Raw genomic sequence first — 16,517 nt, 5'->3', positions numbered from 1 at the left:
AGGGTTCCATAAAGTGTATCTATTTTTTCTTCCAAAAACAATGGGAATTTGCTGAAATGTTCACCAGTAACACCTAGCACCTTTGTAGAAATAACCTCATTCTCATTGAGGTGGAATTTAATCGTTGCCAAACTTGTACAATGTATCAGGCACGTTATTAGACACCTTACATGCATTTTAATTCAGTCCTTACAGACTAATTCACTTATTCAACAAATACACACTGAAAGCCTACCCAGGGCCCTATGCCAGGTGTTCAGTGATAAACAAAGCAAGTATGTTCCTAGCCAAGGGCGGTGGGGTGTACAGTGAATGAACAAACAAAATAACGACAACAGTTATAAATTACTGAAAGTGCTGGGAAGAAACAAAGTGGAGCTGGGCTCAAAGAAGACCTACTTTTGATAAAATGATCAGACAAGGGCTCTGAAGGTGTGATATTTAAACTGAAAACTAAGGATTAGTAGGAGCCCAGTCATGCAAAAAGGAGGGAAAGAGCCATTATAAGGAGAGGAATCGTGCGCAAAGGGCACGTGATGGGCGTGGGAGGGGGGACTTGGGATATTTAAGAAGTCGATAAAGGCCGGTGTGGCTGGGCTGTCATGGTCATTGGCGTGTAGAGCAAGATGAGCTGGGAAGGTCAGCAGAGCTGCAGCAGGTAGGGTTTGTAAGCTGCGGTAAAGGGTGAGGATTTGATACGCGTGTTGGGGAAACGCTGGTGGCTTGTGAGCAGTGTCAAGGAAGACCCAGTGGTCACCCGAATCTAATGCTGCTTAGACCTCATGGAAAATTCAGACAGAAGCACGTCCACTGGATTTGACTTCCGGGGGAAGCAGGGTGTCTTCGTCGGCTCGAGCTGCTGTGACAAAATCCTATACGCTGGTTGGCTTCAACGACAGACATTGTTTTCTCACCATCCTGGAACTGTGAGAGTTCTGGAACAGGCCGGGAAGTCCAAGATCAAGATGACGGGCGGCGATTCAGTGGCTGGTGAAGATTCTCTTCCTGCCTTGCAGACGGCCACCTGCTGCCATGTCCTCACTTGGTGGGAGTGGGGGTGGGAAGGAGGAAAGGGGGAGTGTGTGTGAGCCCTCTGGTGTCTGTTCTTCTTGACAACATGAAATAAAGTATACACTAGTTAATTTTTTTTTAACTTAGAAAGGGTGAAAGCAAATATAAGTGTGTTAATTATTTCTCAAAGCAAGGAGTCAATAAATACTGTCTAGAAGTAAGATATGTAGTTTAGAAAGTTATTTTATTTTCTTCTTAACTTTAGCAGAATCTTTTAGGAAACTGTACTCCCAGGGATAAAGAGACATTTATTACTTCAATAATTCCTTCATTTTCAAATGGAAGTTATCTATAGTTAGCATTTTTAAAAGCTCACACACACACACACACACACACACACACACACACACACACACACTGACATGGAATGATCACCCATATCATGGCATTACTATTTACTTAATGCTCCCATTTGAGAAAAAAAGACACAGTAATGTATACTCGTTTACTTGTATTTGCATAAAATGTTTAGCAACAGTGGTTGCCTTTGGAGAGAGAAACTTGAGGATCTGGGTTAGAGAGTCATACTCTACTCTGTATTTCTTACAGATTTTTCAGTGTATGCATAAGCTGTTCATTGTTTAAAAAAAAAAAAAAAGATGGGACTTCTCTGGTGGTCCAGTGGGTAAGACTCCGTGCTCCCAATGCAGGGGGCCCAGGTTCCATCCCTGGTCAGGGAACTAGATCCCACATGCATGCCACAACTAAGACCTGATGCAACCGAATAAATAACTATTTTTAGAAAAGCATAACTGGCATTATAAAGAGGAAATAAGAGGTGAGAAAGTAGGACCTGCACGTGTGTTTGGCTCTGAAAAGGAGCAAAAAACAAACAGACAAAAAATATATATATACACACACTGTGTATATACATATATAGGAGTGTGTTTGGATACTGATTTGAACCATACCATAGGGAGGGAGGGACACAGGTCAGGTCGGGTTCCTGGGCGATGCCCTTGGGACCCAACACCTGTAGAAGGAAGAGGAGGGGGAAGGCTTGGGCAGGGGCCGATCCCAGCTGTGACACGGGCCCCTCGTCCTCTGCCAACTGGGCAGGAAGCCCTCAGAGATGCCGGGAGCCTGCTGGGACGACCAGGCCTTTTCTCCCTGCTCCGTCATTGGATGGGGCCCTCCTGGAAAGAGGCGTGACTTCCGGCCCTCAGTCTGGAGGTGCTGACAGCCGGAGGCCGTGTGCTGACAGCACTCCCGCAGCTGGGGCAACGCGTCCTTCACTAACGGGGTCTGGCTGGCACATCCGTGTCCACACCGCAGAGACTGGGGTCAGGGACAAGGAGATGGGAGGGGAGAAGGGCTGAGGTCCAGAGCAGTACTGGGGGTCACTGTGTGTCAGGCTGGCCCGCAGCTTCTTCCACTGCAACGAGAGGGAAGAAGGAGGGGTAGGAAGGAGTTGGGTGAGTGCTAATGTGCGTGGATGTCTGGTGGTAGGAAGGTGTAGACAATCCCCGTCAGCATCTACGTTCTCAAAGAGGCTTTGAGAAATGCTGGAGGGATCAAAGGTAAGAAACGCTGTCTCAGGAGCTGGGGAAGTGGGCCTCCTGGGGACATTTAGGAGAGTTGTGCCCTTATGTGCCCGTGGAAGGCTGCGGTGGGGAAGTTGAAGCAGGACCAACCATCCCTAAGGCACCATCTCTTCCCGCAACTCAGCAGCTCAGGCCCAGAAGGTTGAAGGCGGGATTGGCCTTGCATTTCCACGGCCAGGAGAGCTTAGGGGAGGAAGAGGGGGCTGAAGGCTTCCGTAGGAGAGGAGCTCAGGCTCAGAAGAGGTGTGGAACTTATTCAAAGTCACACAGCCGGTAAGTGGTTGGGAACCAGATGAGAGAAAGTAATGCAGCCCTGGCGTACCAAAGTCAGAGTCCTGGCAGGAAAGACAAGGCACACTCCCGCTGGGTAATGTGGCAGCTACTTAAAAGATGCTGGAGGGGAGAACACAGGGAGGGCATGTGCCTTGACGCTGGAAAGGGGAGGTGTCGTCACCCCGCTAGGCCCGCAGAGGCCAGGCGGACAGCCGTTCCAGAACCTGGTGACAGCAAGGCTGTGTGGGAGGACTTCCCAGCAGGAGCTGTGTCTTGCCGGACAGGAAGCCGCCAGCCTTTGATGACCCAGCGGAGAGGGATCCTGGGGCATAAATACCTGTTCTGCAGTCTCCCCACCACGCCCTGCCCCTTGGCCGAGGGCCAGAGAAGCTGTGGGCCCAGAGCAGGGGGCCACGAGGGCCAGGGAGCCGGAATCAGCACACGACCTTGACTCCTCTGGACACCAGCCACCAAAGCAATCTGGGCACCAAACTTCTTTTATCCATAAGACTAGAGCCATCATCCCTCTTCTGTGACGTGCAGAGGGCTCCTCTTAGACGGCCGCGCGCCTGCGACGTCGCGGGGCGATGTGTCCAACTAAGCCCGGTGGGCACACGGTCCCCGAGGTGCAGCTGGAGCGCAGCCTGGGAAAGGGTTTCCTCTCGGCGGAGCCCTCAGGCCACGCGGTGTCAGATCCCGCGTGTGCCTGGCCAGCCTGAGCTGTGGGCCCGGGCAAAGGCCCGCCTCTGTCCGGCAGCTCCCCGCAAGGAGAGGGTGGGTCCGGGGCGCGCTGGGGACAGGTTCCCTCCTCTGGGCGCTGGGGCGCCGCGACCCTCTCCCCACCGCCGCAGCCGTCGGAGCGACCCCTGCGGGCGGGCATCTGGGCGCAGTGGGGCACAGGGCAGAGCGAGCCTGCAGTCGCCAACCCGGGGCCCGCCTCGCTGCGGAGTCGTGGCGGGGGGGGACACGGGTTTCGGTGACGGGAACCGGGCTCCGGGCCATCAGCTCAGGCAGCCCAGGAAGTGCGACCCTTGCGGCGGGCAGCTGGGGTGCCGGCCCCCGGGGGAGCTGGAGGGTCGATGGGCCGAGCGGCGGGGGCTCGAGCCCAGAACCAGAGAACCTTCAGGCGGAAGAGATCGTGGGCATCTTTCGGCTCAAGTATTCTACTCTACAGGCGGGGAATTTCAGGGCCAGAGAGTGACCCGACGGGGGTCGTGGGCAGCAGGACCTGGGGGAAGAGGGACAGGAGGTGGCCCCTGAGGCGGCCTGTGCGTTTCTGAGGGAGAGGGGCTGCCTGCCACGTTAGCCCGACCGAGGCCCGAGGCGAGCACCTCATTAGGTAAGCGCAACAAACCAACCGAAAGAAAACATAAACCCTACAGTTGTGCTCAAATTCAATTCGCTCCTCTGCGGGTTTCTCGAGGGCAAAACTTCTGAATAAGTTTATCCAAGGGAACCCTTTCTCCGGGTCTGGGTGGCCGCGTTGTGCTGACGGCCAGGCTCGGGCGTGGGGCACCCCTGACTGCTGAGCCATGATTGCGGGCAGAGGCTCCAGCTGGGTTCACGGTCAGCCTCGCCACCAACTCCGCACAGGCTGGCCTCGGGTTGCGCCTCCGCAGAACCTGCAGCGGCCCCCACGCCTGGAGATTTCGGGGCGCGTCTCTGGGCTCCAGAGCGCAGCGAGCGGACCAGGCGAGTGGGCGGAAGGGTCAGAGCGCGGGGTCACTGTGCAGGTCCGCTCCTCCCGCCCCGCCCCGCCCCACGTAACGGTCCGCCGGGCGCTGCTCAGGGCCGAATCACCGTGCGCATGAGGCCGCGGAGCCCAGCTCTGCGCGCTGCCGATTGCTGGGCGGTCGGGGCCGAACGCGCTCGGGTGCCCTCGGCGGCGACTTGGCCCGGGGGGCGCTGGGCTCCGCGGAACTCTCCGGGCAATTTCCGATGCCCATGTCTTTGCTTCTTCTCTCTCCTTCCTTTCACCCCCGGAAAAAGAAGTCCTAAATATAGCCGGCGGACTCGCTCACTCTTTTTTCTTTTACACTGGACTTTGCTAACCCGCAGGACAGGGACCATTTTTGTTAGGATTATCAAAAAAACAAAAAAATTTAAACCATGGCATTCACACCCAACCAGGCCTGAAGTTAGCCATGTGGGAGCTACAATTGGCCTGAACACGCACAAATCATAAACCACTATTCCCCTCCCCCCAAATCCACAGAAGTCCACAAACTCTAAGCCGCCTCAGGATAGGAGGGACTTCATTTCCCCCCGAAATAATGTGAATTTGAAGAAACCCTTCGGAGACACTAACATTTTCCCTGTCGCTTAAAAAAAAAAAAAAAAGTCCGTCTAAGCTAACGCTCAGAAATATATTCTCATGTTTTAGAAGTTTAAAATAAACTTATAATAAGTTAATGTAATTAAAAAACTAACGGTAGATAAATCACTTCCGAAGAAGGAGAGGGGAAAAGAGGACTGGAAAGAAAATTTCCCTGCGAATATAAAAGCAGGAGGAAATCCTCCTCCTAAATTATTTTCCCCTCAGCCATCCTATAAGAAGATGTCTTGGGCTTGAGAGTTACCAGGGGGTCGCGCAGAGCACAGCTGGGCTCGGGGGCCCGGTGGGGGGGCCGCAGGGTCACCCAAACCCTCCCGGGTCGCCGCCCCCTCTCTCGATCAGAGATGCTCACGGCCTACGGGCTTCCTCTGTGTGCTCCCGACGGAGGAGAACCGGGCCCGAGGCGGGAATGCGGGACTCGGGACACTACCTCGAGAGGGGACAGCGAGGGGACAGCGCAGCAGGGTGCCCGGGGCATGGTGGTTCCGCCGCCCGCGCGGACCGGGAAGGTAGCGGGGGGCAGCGCTCAGCGGGGGGCCGCGCGGGGGTCGGGATCGGAAGGAACGTTCTGTCCCGGAACCGCGCGGGGCCAGGCGTGGGAGGCCCGCTGGCCCCTCCGGGTCGCCGGCATCCAGAACTTCCTGAGTGCCACCGGAGTGACTGGAGCACCCGAGCTTCCAACCGGAACGCGGGGCAAGAATGCAGCAGAGTGCGGTCCCCGCCCCGACCGGGAGGGTCACTTTGCGGAGGAAAACCCGGGAGACAGGCTTGGAGTGGACTTGAGGTGCAACTCGGGGATCGATTTGCTCCGAGTTGACGTTTGACTTAGAAAAAAACATCGATGGTAAAAAAAAAAACACCACCTAATAATTCGTGTAACAGGCCAGCAAACCGAACCGTCTCCTAAATGAAGGCGAATGTTGGCTTTGATATTTATTCATGGGAAGGGAGAACATTTTCTTCACCTAACGTCCTCAACACCCTCATATCCGGACAAAACTTTCTACACGTGACTTTCACACTTACTTTTTGGCCAGGAAAATTTCCCCCAGCCTTTAACTCCTTGTTAATTTCTCCCTTCCTTCTCGCGACTTTTCTTTCCTCAGCACTTTCGGAAGCGAGGGAAGAATTTTTCCTGAGGATGGTGATGGTTTACACCGACCCCAGTTAACCGGCAGCTGGAGAGAGATCAACTCCTGGCAAAGAATAAGAAGGAAAGACTTAGGGCTTTCCTGGTGGCGCAGTGGTTGAGAGTCCGCCAGCCGATGCAGGGGACACGGATTCGTGCCCCGGTCCGGGAAGATCCCACATGCCGCGGAGCGGCTAGGTCCGTGAGCCATGGCCGCTGAGCCTGCGCGTCCGGAGCCTGTGCTCCGCAACGGGAGAGGCCACAACAGTGAGAGGCCCGCGTACCGCAAAAAAAAAAAAAAAAAAGTTTGACAGCGTTTTCCACTTAAACTTCCTAAACCGGTGCCAGTCCCGGAAGGGCCTCCCCCTCCGAATCCCGGCGTGGGGTGGGCGGGCATCTCCGGCCTGACCCTCGCTCCTCCACCGCCCTCCCTATTTCTAACACACGCACACACCACGATCCCGCCCGCGAAACATCTGGATGGGGACTCGCGTCCCCACACAGGGACAACTGCAGCCAAGGCTGGCTCCTGGGGAGCAAGTGCGGAAGTGCGCGCGGGAGCCGGGGCGCAGCGCTAGGTCTCTACAGCATCCTTCCTTCCAGCTGCTTCTGTCACCAGCCCCCTGGCTCCTCCCCTCGGAGCCCGCCCCTTGTCTCAGCCAATAGCAACCCCCGACTGCTCTCCGCTGCTCCAAACCCTTTCCACACCCCCACGTTCCGTGAGCCGGTTGGCTGTCGAACCCTCAGCGGAGCGGCTGGATTTGCATGGTGCTCCGTGTTTCTGGTAGGTGGGGCGACCCGTCACTCCCGGTGGCCGGGCCCGCCCACTCTGCCTGGGTCCCCGGCTCTCTTCCTGCGCAGTTCTACTTCGCAGCCTCCTCGGGGAAGCGCCGGGGCTGCAGTCAAGGCTCGGTTCGCAGGACCGCGGGAAGGCAGCCCCGGCGAGCGGCCGTGCAGCGCGCACCGTTTGGAGGGGCCCGGGCGCGGGAGTGAGGCGCTCTGCTGGCCCCGAGCGCGGCGTCGCAGCCCCCGACCAGCAGTTGCCGCCACCCGACTTTCGTTCCAGTTGCGGCTCCTCCGGGCAGCATGTCAAAAGCCGCCGCCGCTACAGCTGCCGCCGCCACCTGGGGAAGAGCAGCAGCAGCAGCGGCGGCCGCGGGCGCGCGGGGGCAATAAGCCGAACCACTCGGCGTCCAGGGTACTCTCTCCGCGCTCACGGCTCCGGCGGGACCCGCGCCATGTGCTGAGCCATGCCCCTCGCCGCGCCCGCGGGCAGCGCATGGGGCAGCGCCTGAGCGGCAGCCGATCCTGCCTCGATGTCCCCGGCCGGCTTCTGCCGCAGCCGCCGCCGCCCCCGCCACCGGTGAGAAGGAAGCTCGCGCTGCTCTTCGCCATGCTCTGCATCTGGCTCTACATGTTCCTGTACTCGTGCTCCGGCTCGTGCGCCGCCGCGCCCGGGTTGCTGCTGCTGGGCTCGGGGTCCCGCGCCGCCCACGCCCCGCCGGCCCTGGCCTCAGGTCGCGACGGACCTCCCTCGAGGCTGCCGTTCCCGGCGGCGCCAGCCACCCAGTTGGCTCCTGGCGGGGAGACGGCCGAGGGCGCCGCGAGCCAGGAAGAGCAGAGTCCCGAGGCGCCGGACTCCCCTAGCCCCATCTCTAGCTTCTTCAGTGGGTCGGGCAGCAAGCAGCTGCCGCAGGCCATCATCATCGGCGTGAAGAAGGGCGGCACGCGGGCGCTGCTCGAGTTCCTGCGCGTGCACCCCGACGTGCGCGCCGTGGGCGCCGAGCCCCACTTCTTCGACCGCAGCTACGACAAGGGCCTCGCCTGGTACCGGTGAGTTTCCCCGGCAGGGCCAGGGCTGGGGCCTGGGGCGCCAGCCGCGATCCCGACGGGCAGAGGGGAGAGACGTGGCATGTGCTGGTGGAAGTGACAAGGGTACAGCTTCGGACCACCGGGGTCCGGGAGGGGCCGAGCAACGACCGCGCGGTGCTGGCCCGCAGCGCGGTACGTACGGGGTGCGCTGGGCTCCGCTCTCACCACAGTCCGGAGAAACTTTTCGAGGAGCTCTGGGGGCTCAGCGGCCCACGGTGCCCGAAGATTAATCGGGCGATCTCTCCTAAAAGAAGGAGGGCAGTGACTGCGACGGTGTTCAGGGGAGCGCGCGACCCTCTAACTGTGGCCGCGGCCCAGACGAATCCAGCCAGCGTCGCTCGCATTTTATTTTTCCTCTCGGATCCGGGACGGTCTGTGCCCCGCCGGTCGCCGTCTCCGCCCCAGACCAACTTCTAGAGCAGCTTCTGCTGCCCAGATGGGGATGGGGTGAGAGCAACGCCGTCCTGCGGAGGCCAAGGGGAGTCTGTTCACCTTCCGAAGGGGGTCAGACCGGCTCGCGGCCGGGCAGCCTGGGCTCCGGAGGGTGAGCCAGCGGGCGCGTGGCGCGTGGAGCGGTGCTGGTCCCTGTCGGGCAAAGGCGCGCACTGCAGCCGGCGGGAGGCGCGCGGCTTTGAAGGCTTAGCGGCGCCTGGGGCTCGGCCCTCCCGTTTCCGCCTCCCAGGCCGGGGTGCTGAGAGAGCCAGGGCAGGGAGGCGTGTCTCCGCGGGCCCTTGACACTAAAGGGTGCAAAGAATATTCGGGGCCCATTGATTGAGAAATGCGGGTTGCCCAGAGGTCGGGGCTTCTGTAAAGTCGGTTCTCCGGTCTGGTTGTGGGTTCGGTTCCAAAGGGACAGCGGCCCCTCGGGGTCATAATCACGACCCCTGCTCAAGGCTTCCCGCAGTCTTTGGGGTGAGCTGTGGGGTCGCTCGAGTTTCCGGTGAGGCGCGGGTGGGCCCGCGGTCCAGACTCGGGCCTTGGGAAATCCCGTCGCCAACCAGGGGCCAGGCCACCGGCCCCCACCCCTTCTCCCCGGTCACCATCTCCGAGTCCCGCAAACGTGACTTCCTCTAGCCCCCGGCACCCCTCCAGGCCCAGTTAGCCTCCAAGAGGGTAGAGACTTCGGAAAACAAAAGGGGAGAGTCGAACCAAACCCCATTCCCTGCCCGCAGCCCCTCTTTGGGGACCGGGAGAGCTTGGAGGATAAAAGGGGGCTGACCGAGCGGATTAAAACCGCTCTCTTCCCAGCCTCGCCCTCCCCTCCCTTTTGTCCTAATGTTTTTATTATTGTCAGGAGTTGCCCAAGTCTCGAGGTTTAGCCAGCTGTGACAGTCACCCTTCCCACTGTCCCCGGGCCCTCGACACCGGTTGTTGCGAATTCGAGCTCTGGAGCCCGAGCCTGGGTCCACGTCCCGGCCCTGGCAGCTGGCTTGTCGCGCGGACCTCACTGCTCTCACCTGTGCAATGGGCGGCCCGGTTCTCCGACGCGCGGGTCAGGTGCCTGCCTGGCTGGCAGATGGGGGCCTCTCTAATTGCCAGCTATTGTCATCGATCGTATTGTTGTCATTTCTGCCACCACCAATCCTCTTCCTCGGATGGCGATGCCGGGGGCCGGGACGTCAGGCTGTAACTAGTGCCCGTACAGGTAGAGCCCACCGGAGGCCGGAGGCAGCCGGGGATTTTCTGAGATCAGACGTAGTGGGGGCCGGCCTGGGAGGAACTGGCAGGAAAAGAACTGAATCCTTAATGTCGGGCGGTTCTAGAAGCACCTGGGTTGGGCAGTGGAAGTCACCACAGGCAGATTCGCGCAGTCTCTTAGGCGGCCGCCCTCCACCTGCCACGTTCCTTCTGATCGACTCAACAACGCAGAATAAAGAACGAAGTCGCCCTGGAAAGGCTGGCGGCGCGCCTGCAGCGGGGAGCGCAGCCCGGGAGCTTCGGGCGGGCGGGACCGGTGCCCGGGGCCGCTCGCATCGCGGCCCGCGGGGCGGCTGGGCTTGGGGGCTGATGGGGCTTGGCCGGGCCGCGGGGAGCGGGAAGTGGATCCTCCTCCCGAGCCGCCTCCCTACCCTGATGATCCGGACTGTCTGCGCCCGGAGGCCCAGGGCCCGCGGCGGTGACCCCGCGGAGCGCGCGGCTGGAGGAGCGAACTGCAGACGCAGCGGCTCGCCCTCAGAGCTGCGATCCCGGGCTGCTCCAGCCGCGCCGAGCGTGGCCGCAGGGTTAGTGGGTTTTTGTTTTTGTTTTTGTTTTAAGGAAAAAAGGATAAAAGAATCTTTTCAATGCCATCTGCTTAATTACAACTTTTAAAATAATTTAGAATATTCTGGATGTCTGGGCAAATGTGTGGACTTAATTATTTTGAAGGCGGCCGTTTTAACTTGAAAAACAGACACACCGGAGAAGAAGCCTGACCCAGAAGGCTTTTCCTAAAATCCGGTGTCTAGGGAGCACGCTTCGCCCTCCTCCCCCCTCCCCCCCCCCCCCCCCCCCCCCCCCCAGAGTTCAGTCCGCGGGGCCCAGCCCAGCTGCTCGCCAGAGGTGCGCGGCTCGGCTTCATCTGTGCAATCAGGCAGCAGATTGGAGAAGAGTATAAATAATAATTAGCCAGAGTTGCCGTTCAGAAACAAGTAGTTAAAGCAAGTCCTCCACGCTAGAAAATAGGAGACAGGAGAGACATCTTGAAGGCGTTAAACAACTACGGGCACGGATGGTTGAATCCGAGGGTCAGCGTCGTCGTCGGCTGGAGAATGAGATCTTGCCTATGTCTGAACGAGTGGTTAGTAAATTTCATCGACTGATACACAGCCCGGCTCCGGGCCTAACCAGTAACCCAGGGCCTGGGCGGCTTTGCTTGAAGTCTCCCCAGTTGATTGTAGTTCCTTTCACGTGGCAGAACTAGACGCCATCAGCCCCAATGGGACGGATCGCAGTGGGATGGAGCCTATCGTGGTGGCCACGCGGAGCTGACCCGCCACTGGCCAGAGGGTGGGCGGTTTGCCGCTGCCTTCCCCCGCTGCAAAAATCAGACGGTCCATCAGCCCTGGAACCCGAGTTTGTTTTCGTCTGGGACGAAAACTCTTCCGGGTTTACTTTTCCAGTTCATCATCCAGCTCACTCTTGAATCAGGCCTCCCAAACTGAACAGGTACTTACGAGGACCCCACGGAGTGGCTTATGAGGACTTCCGTTTAAACTGGCCCTTACCTTCTGTTGCAGGGGGTGATGGTGTCTGAGAAACGGACAAACAGGTTCAGGAGAACCTCACACATACCGAGATGGAGAAACACCCACCCGGTACATTTAGGCATTCAACATTGATTTAAACTCTGAATGGTCTAAAATTAAGTATATACATTCTTTAATAAGTTTCTCTTTTTGATTTGGCTTAAGTTTGGTAGATTTTCACAAATTTAATGACCTCAGTTTGAGATTTACGTTAGCCAAATATTGTGGAATTACTATTTTTTTATATAGAAATATTCCTTAGACTTTACAGTGGCAGAAATTCCTTTCCCACCTTGACTCTCCTTTCCATTTTTGGTTGTACAAACTAAGCTGACACTTTAATGCTGTGGCCACATGAAAAAAAGGTGCTGTGTGTGTGTGTGTGTGTGTGGTTTAATCATCTTGGTAGCTAACACTTACTGAATGTTTTCTCTATGTGCCAGGCACTGTTTCAAGTTTTACAGGATTAGCAGATTTAATCCTCATTACCATCCTGTGAAGTAGGTACTTTTACAGATGAAGAAGCACAGGCCCAGAGAGGTTAAGCTACGGGCCCAGGATCTCACAGCTAGAAAGTGGCAAAGCTGATGGACCAACCCAGGCAATCCTGCTCCAGAGGTCACTCTGGGCCATTCTCCCTTGCTTAAATGACAGAACGTGATGTTGGTCATATATGATGAATTCAAAACTGAGTTGTTGGGGTTTCTTTGTTTTTTGGGTTTTTGGGGGTTTTTTTGAGTTTTCTATTGCACCTCCAGTGACCTCAGTGAAGGTCATTTACTTTAAAAGAAGACCAGCTCTGGAACAGGATAGTGAGGGCATCCAAAGTTAGTTTATAACCAGAGTGAGGATAATTACATCACCATGGCAGTCTCCTTTCTCTGCCTGCACAGGACAGTGAGAATCAATGGAGTCATTAAAATGACAAAAATATCCTCAAGTATAAAGGCTGAGAAAACATGGCAAGGGTCCCCACCGAGAGTAGATTTATTCTCTTCTATGTGTCCTTTTTAAGGCTGGGAGACATGGGAGAATACAGGGTTAAATGAGATGTTCCAAAAGCTCTTGGAATGAATTTATTCATTTTAAAAAGTACAGCGCTTCAAATCAAGACTGAAAACTTGTATTTATTAACCAGAAGACAATTACAAAAATTACAACTAACACTTGGATAGAGCTCTTTAGAATTAGAATCTGAAACCCAGTGACTTTAGAAATCTCTGTCTCAAAAGAGAACTTTCCCTACATTTTAAATTTAACAAATGCTGAGAAAACTAATTTCTCCCCTCTTTTCCTACTCTATTTCTAAAAACTTGGTGGCAAAGACTGTTTGAGTCTTCCCTAAGGGAAATTTAAGATAAGATCTGATTGGGGATAATCCTTTTTGAAGTAATTGCATTTTTTCAGTCCAGGAGTTTAAATCAAGTATGCAGCTCACTTCAGGCTGCTGGGTGAAGATCAAAAATCTACATTTATATGCAACAATTTGAAATACAAACCATCATGTTACAAAGCTGTCAAGATTTATTAGCAAGACAGTGTAGCATGTGTTGGACTCTGTTTTCAATTAGGCACCTAAATTAGACCATAAAATGGTTGATTAATCTTTTACAAGTTGAGGGGAAAATATAACATAAATTAACCTAATCATAAGTGTTTTCCCAGATGCTCTGAGTTAATAAAATAGTCAATATTAAATAACAACCTATTTGTTTTAGGTGAATAAAACGCTGAAGTGCATGGATTAAATTACACTTATCTTCCAGATGATATGCTATTATTGAACAGGTCTCTAAAAATCAGGTTGCAGCCCATGTCTTAAAAATATATGTATCAAAATAGAATACTGCAATTTGACTAAGCTACTAAACTAGATTTTGCTTTTTTAATGGAGCCTGATTATTGAAAATCTACAATTTAATATAGACTAATATTTATAAAGGATATTTTCCCCAGCTAAAGTTGTATTACTTGCCATTTTAAAGTGAGCTGTCCCAGCTTCTGTTTTTTTCTGGTTTGGTGTGTTTACTTTTTGTCTGAAGAAAAGCTTTCAGATAGTTTGAAAAATCAATATGTCACAAAAAATCTCATTTCAAATGTCTATGCTGATGTACCTTTTGGTTGAAAACATTGTAGAACGTAAGGTTTTCTGATTATATAAGATAAGCCTTTGAATCACTAAAATTATTTAGAATTAAAAGCACACCAGGAATTTAAAAAAAAAAAAAAAGATTCACCAGTCGGTTATTGTTATGAATCAGGGAAGTGGCATTTATTTAAAGCTTCAGGACTGAAATACGTGACCAAGGCTGCCTGCTCACCGCTTTCTATGTCAGTAGTTTTTCAATACTTTATGCTCTCAATTCTATGAACATGGAAATTAAGTTGATTGACAGAAACACAAAAAGTCCACTCTAAAGGCACAGCATAATGAGCACTTCCTTTGCTGTGAATAGACTTAGTTTCCAGATAGGGTGCTACCTCTCTCTTTTAACAGTCAGTGATTTCAGACAGTAAGGGAAATTTCAGTGCTAGGCTGTCGGGATAGTCAGGAATCGCAGCAAAATGAATTCCCCAAGTATGTGGCATATTTTCAAGGGTAATGAGTACAATATGCTACCTACCTCAAATGAAAACATTTACCATGACCAGAAAGAAATAAGATACTGATATCTTTGAAAACTATTCGGGAGTAGAGCATGAAACATTAAAAATATATATATTTAAAAGATTACCTTGTTAGAGCTCTCCTGTTCCTCTCAAACTATACCAAAATAAAACTAACATCAAATAAAACTGGTATTAGCATATGTTCCTTTCTGATTTTAGATTTGGGGGAAAGTTTAGGATGTGAGGAGCAATTACTAGCCTACTAATATGATAATAAATACTTTTCATTCCAGCCAAGAGACTGTGTGAAAATACTGCTAGTGCTAATAATATACCCGGTTAATTTTCTCTGTACACAGATAAGGGTGACATTGGTTTCCTTTATATTATATCTGAAAGTATTCCTTTAAATATACGTCTGTGACTTGAAAAATATTAAAATTAGCCTAAGTTACTGGGGCATTAAGAAAATGTGCTTCATTTTGTCATGGATGAAGCATTTTAAAATAGCAAAGTTGGAATGCAGTTTGTTGCCTCCCAAAGAGAGCTGCTTTTAAAAATTACGAGTCCAGATCTGGGGAGAGGGAGCTGGTATAAAGAGTACTGCCAGCAAGGCATTCATATTTTCTACCTGCATTTTAAAAGTATGTATGTGTGTATACACATACGTATTCACTGTGACTTTAAATTGATACATTTGTTACAGAACAGATAAACTCTTGGCATAAAATATTTTTGTCCCTAAGCACCTATAGCAAATGTGTTCAAATAAGACTCTGGTTTTGTAAATTGCGTTTCAGCCCAAGCTAGACCGTTTTGTGCCAAGGGGTCACTTTTAAACCCCTTTGACTAGATTGTGAATGATTCCATGTGCGTTCAGCAAGCAACTTGGGGGCATATGATTCAGAATCCCTGTTTTTTCCCCGGATCTTTGCCCACAATACTTAACAGGGTTACACTTACTTAGAAACCCACAAAATGCTGAAAGATGGTTCTGGGCAATACGAAGCTTGGGGCAACAAAGGGAGAGTGGAAAAAAAAACCGCACGTACATAGTGGGAAGAGAAGTAGAAGAAGCAGATTTTTCACGCACACTCGATTTAATGAATGGGGGCAGGAGGGAGGCACTGGTGACAGAAGTGTCCAACATGGCCCAGCAGGCGCGATGGGCCACGTGTCTGCTCTCTGGCAGCCAGAGGGGCGTCCGCGCGGATTCCCGGCTCTGTAAGGGTGGGCGACGCGCAGCCGAGGCCGCGGGAAGTGCTCCGCGGCGGGCATGCCTCGGGGACCAGTCAGCACGGCCCCTGGGTCGCGTGGGACCCCCGCATCTGGTCCGAGGAGGCAGATGGCGGTGCCGCCTCGTGTCGGGGGCGGGGCCAGCGGCCTGGCTGCCCCTCCGCTCCGCGGGTCGCCAGCCGCGACCACGTGACCAGCCGAGCCCCGCGCTCCCGCCTCACCTGTTGGGCGCAGCTGGGCCTAGCATCCCGCGCTCGCAGAGGGTGATGCCGGCGGGCCCGGCCCCGCGCTGATTGGCCCTAGCAGCTGTCAGGAGACCAATGGCAGCCCGTCTGCGCGATGGCCCCGCTCAGAGGGGCGGGCAGAGGGGCGCGCCCCGCCCGGACCAGGCCCGGCTTCCTAGCCAGCTGCTGCGCATCCTGTCCGGGAGGCGAGCGGATGCTGAAACGCTCTCCAAGGCCGGCTTATCTGCTGATCTCTGTGTCTCTTCTCTGAACGTTTGCCTCTGTTGGGTGGAGCAGTGAGGACGGAGTCAGACTATCCCGTCCCTGCAACCGTGGCGTCGGACGTGGGTCTGAATGAATGAATTCTTCAGAGCCGGACTTGGAAGCTTTGTCTTTTTAGGGCCATATTTTGGGCGTGGAAGAGGGTGGGGTCGGTTTTCAACCGGCACGTTTCTTTTCTTTCTCCCCCTCCGCCCCTTAGCCCCGCTCACCTTTTTCTCTTTTGGGGAAAGAAATATATAATCCTCAATTCACCCACTTCTATAAAGGGTACTTAAAATGCGATTCAGCAAATTCAAAATAACCAAAATAACCAAATTCAAGATAACCAAAAATAAGTTAGTTCCCATAATGTGACCCGTTAAGTGACGGGATGAGAAAAAGTGGCAAAGAGTCCGACGGATCGGAGAGGAGGGAAAGGAAAAGCAAATAATTCTCAGCGCCCTTCCGATTCCTGAATCTCCGCTCGACTGAGACCAGGGGCCCGCCCCTCCGCAGCCCATCCCCGCTGCTCCCCTAAGATCCTCGAAGACACGCACTCCCGGGGCGCCCGCCCTCCTTCCCTCTGCCCCTACCCAGAGTGGTAACGCATGGCTCCCCGGGCAACCTGGAAGCCGCCTTGGTGGGAGGCTTGGGGGAGGGGGCACTGACCAGCTGACCCTCCCCTAGTGCTGTCCAGGCAGAATCCCAGCTCGAAAATGCCTCTTCTCGGGGTGG

General features: G+C 54.0%; 1 protein-coding gene across 1 annotated transcript in view; it reads left to right on the top strand.

Moving 5' to 3' along the window:
• Positions 1–6,672: 6,672 nt before the first annotated feature.
• Positions 6,673–16,517, top strand: part of LOC116746245 (heparan sulfate glucosamine 3-O-sulfotransferase 3B1) — a 37,603-nt gene continuing 27,758 nt past the window's right edge. The window contains exon 1 of the mRNA XM_032617559.1: positions 6,673–8,185. Coding sequence (XP_032473450.1) covers positions 7,632–8,185 — 554 coding nt within the window. The 5' untranslated portion in view covers positions 6,673–7,631. The remainder of the gene's footprint in view (positions 8,186–16,517) is intronic.

This window comes from Phocoena sinus, chromosome 20 (assembly GCF_008692025.1).
Source record: "Phocoena sinus isolate mPhoSin1 chromosome 20, mPhoSin1.pri, whole genome shotgun sequence".
NCBI classification, from domain to species: Eukaryota; Metazoa; Chordata; class Mammalia; order Artiodactyla; family Phocoenidae; genus Phocoena; species Phocoena sinus.
The sequence above is the reverse complement of the archived record's forward strand: the minus strand, read 5'-3'. Positions and strand labels throughout refer to the sequence as shown.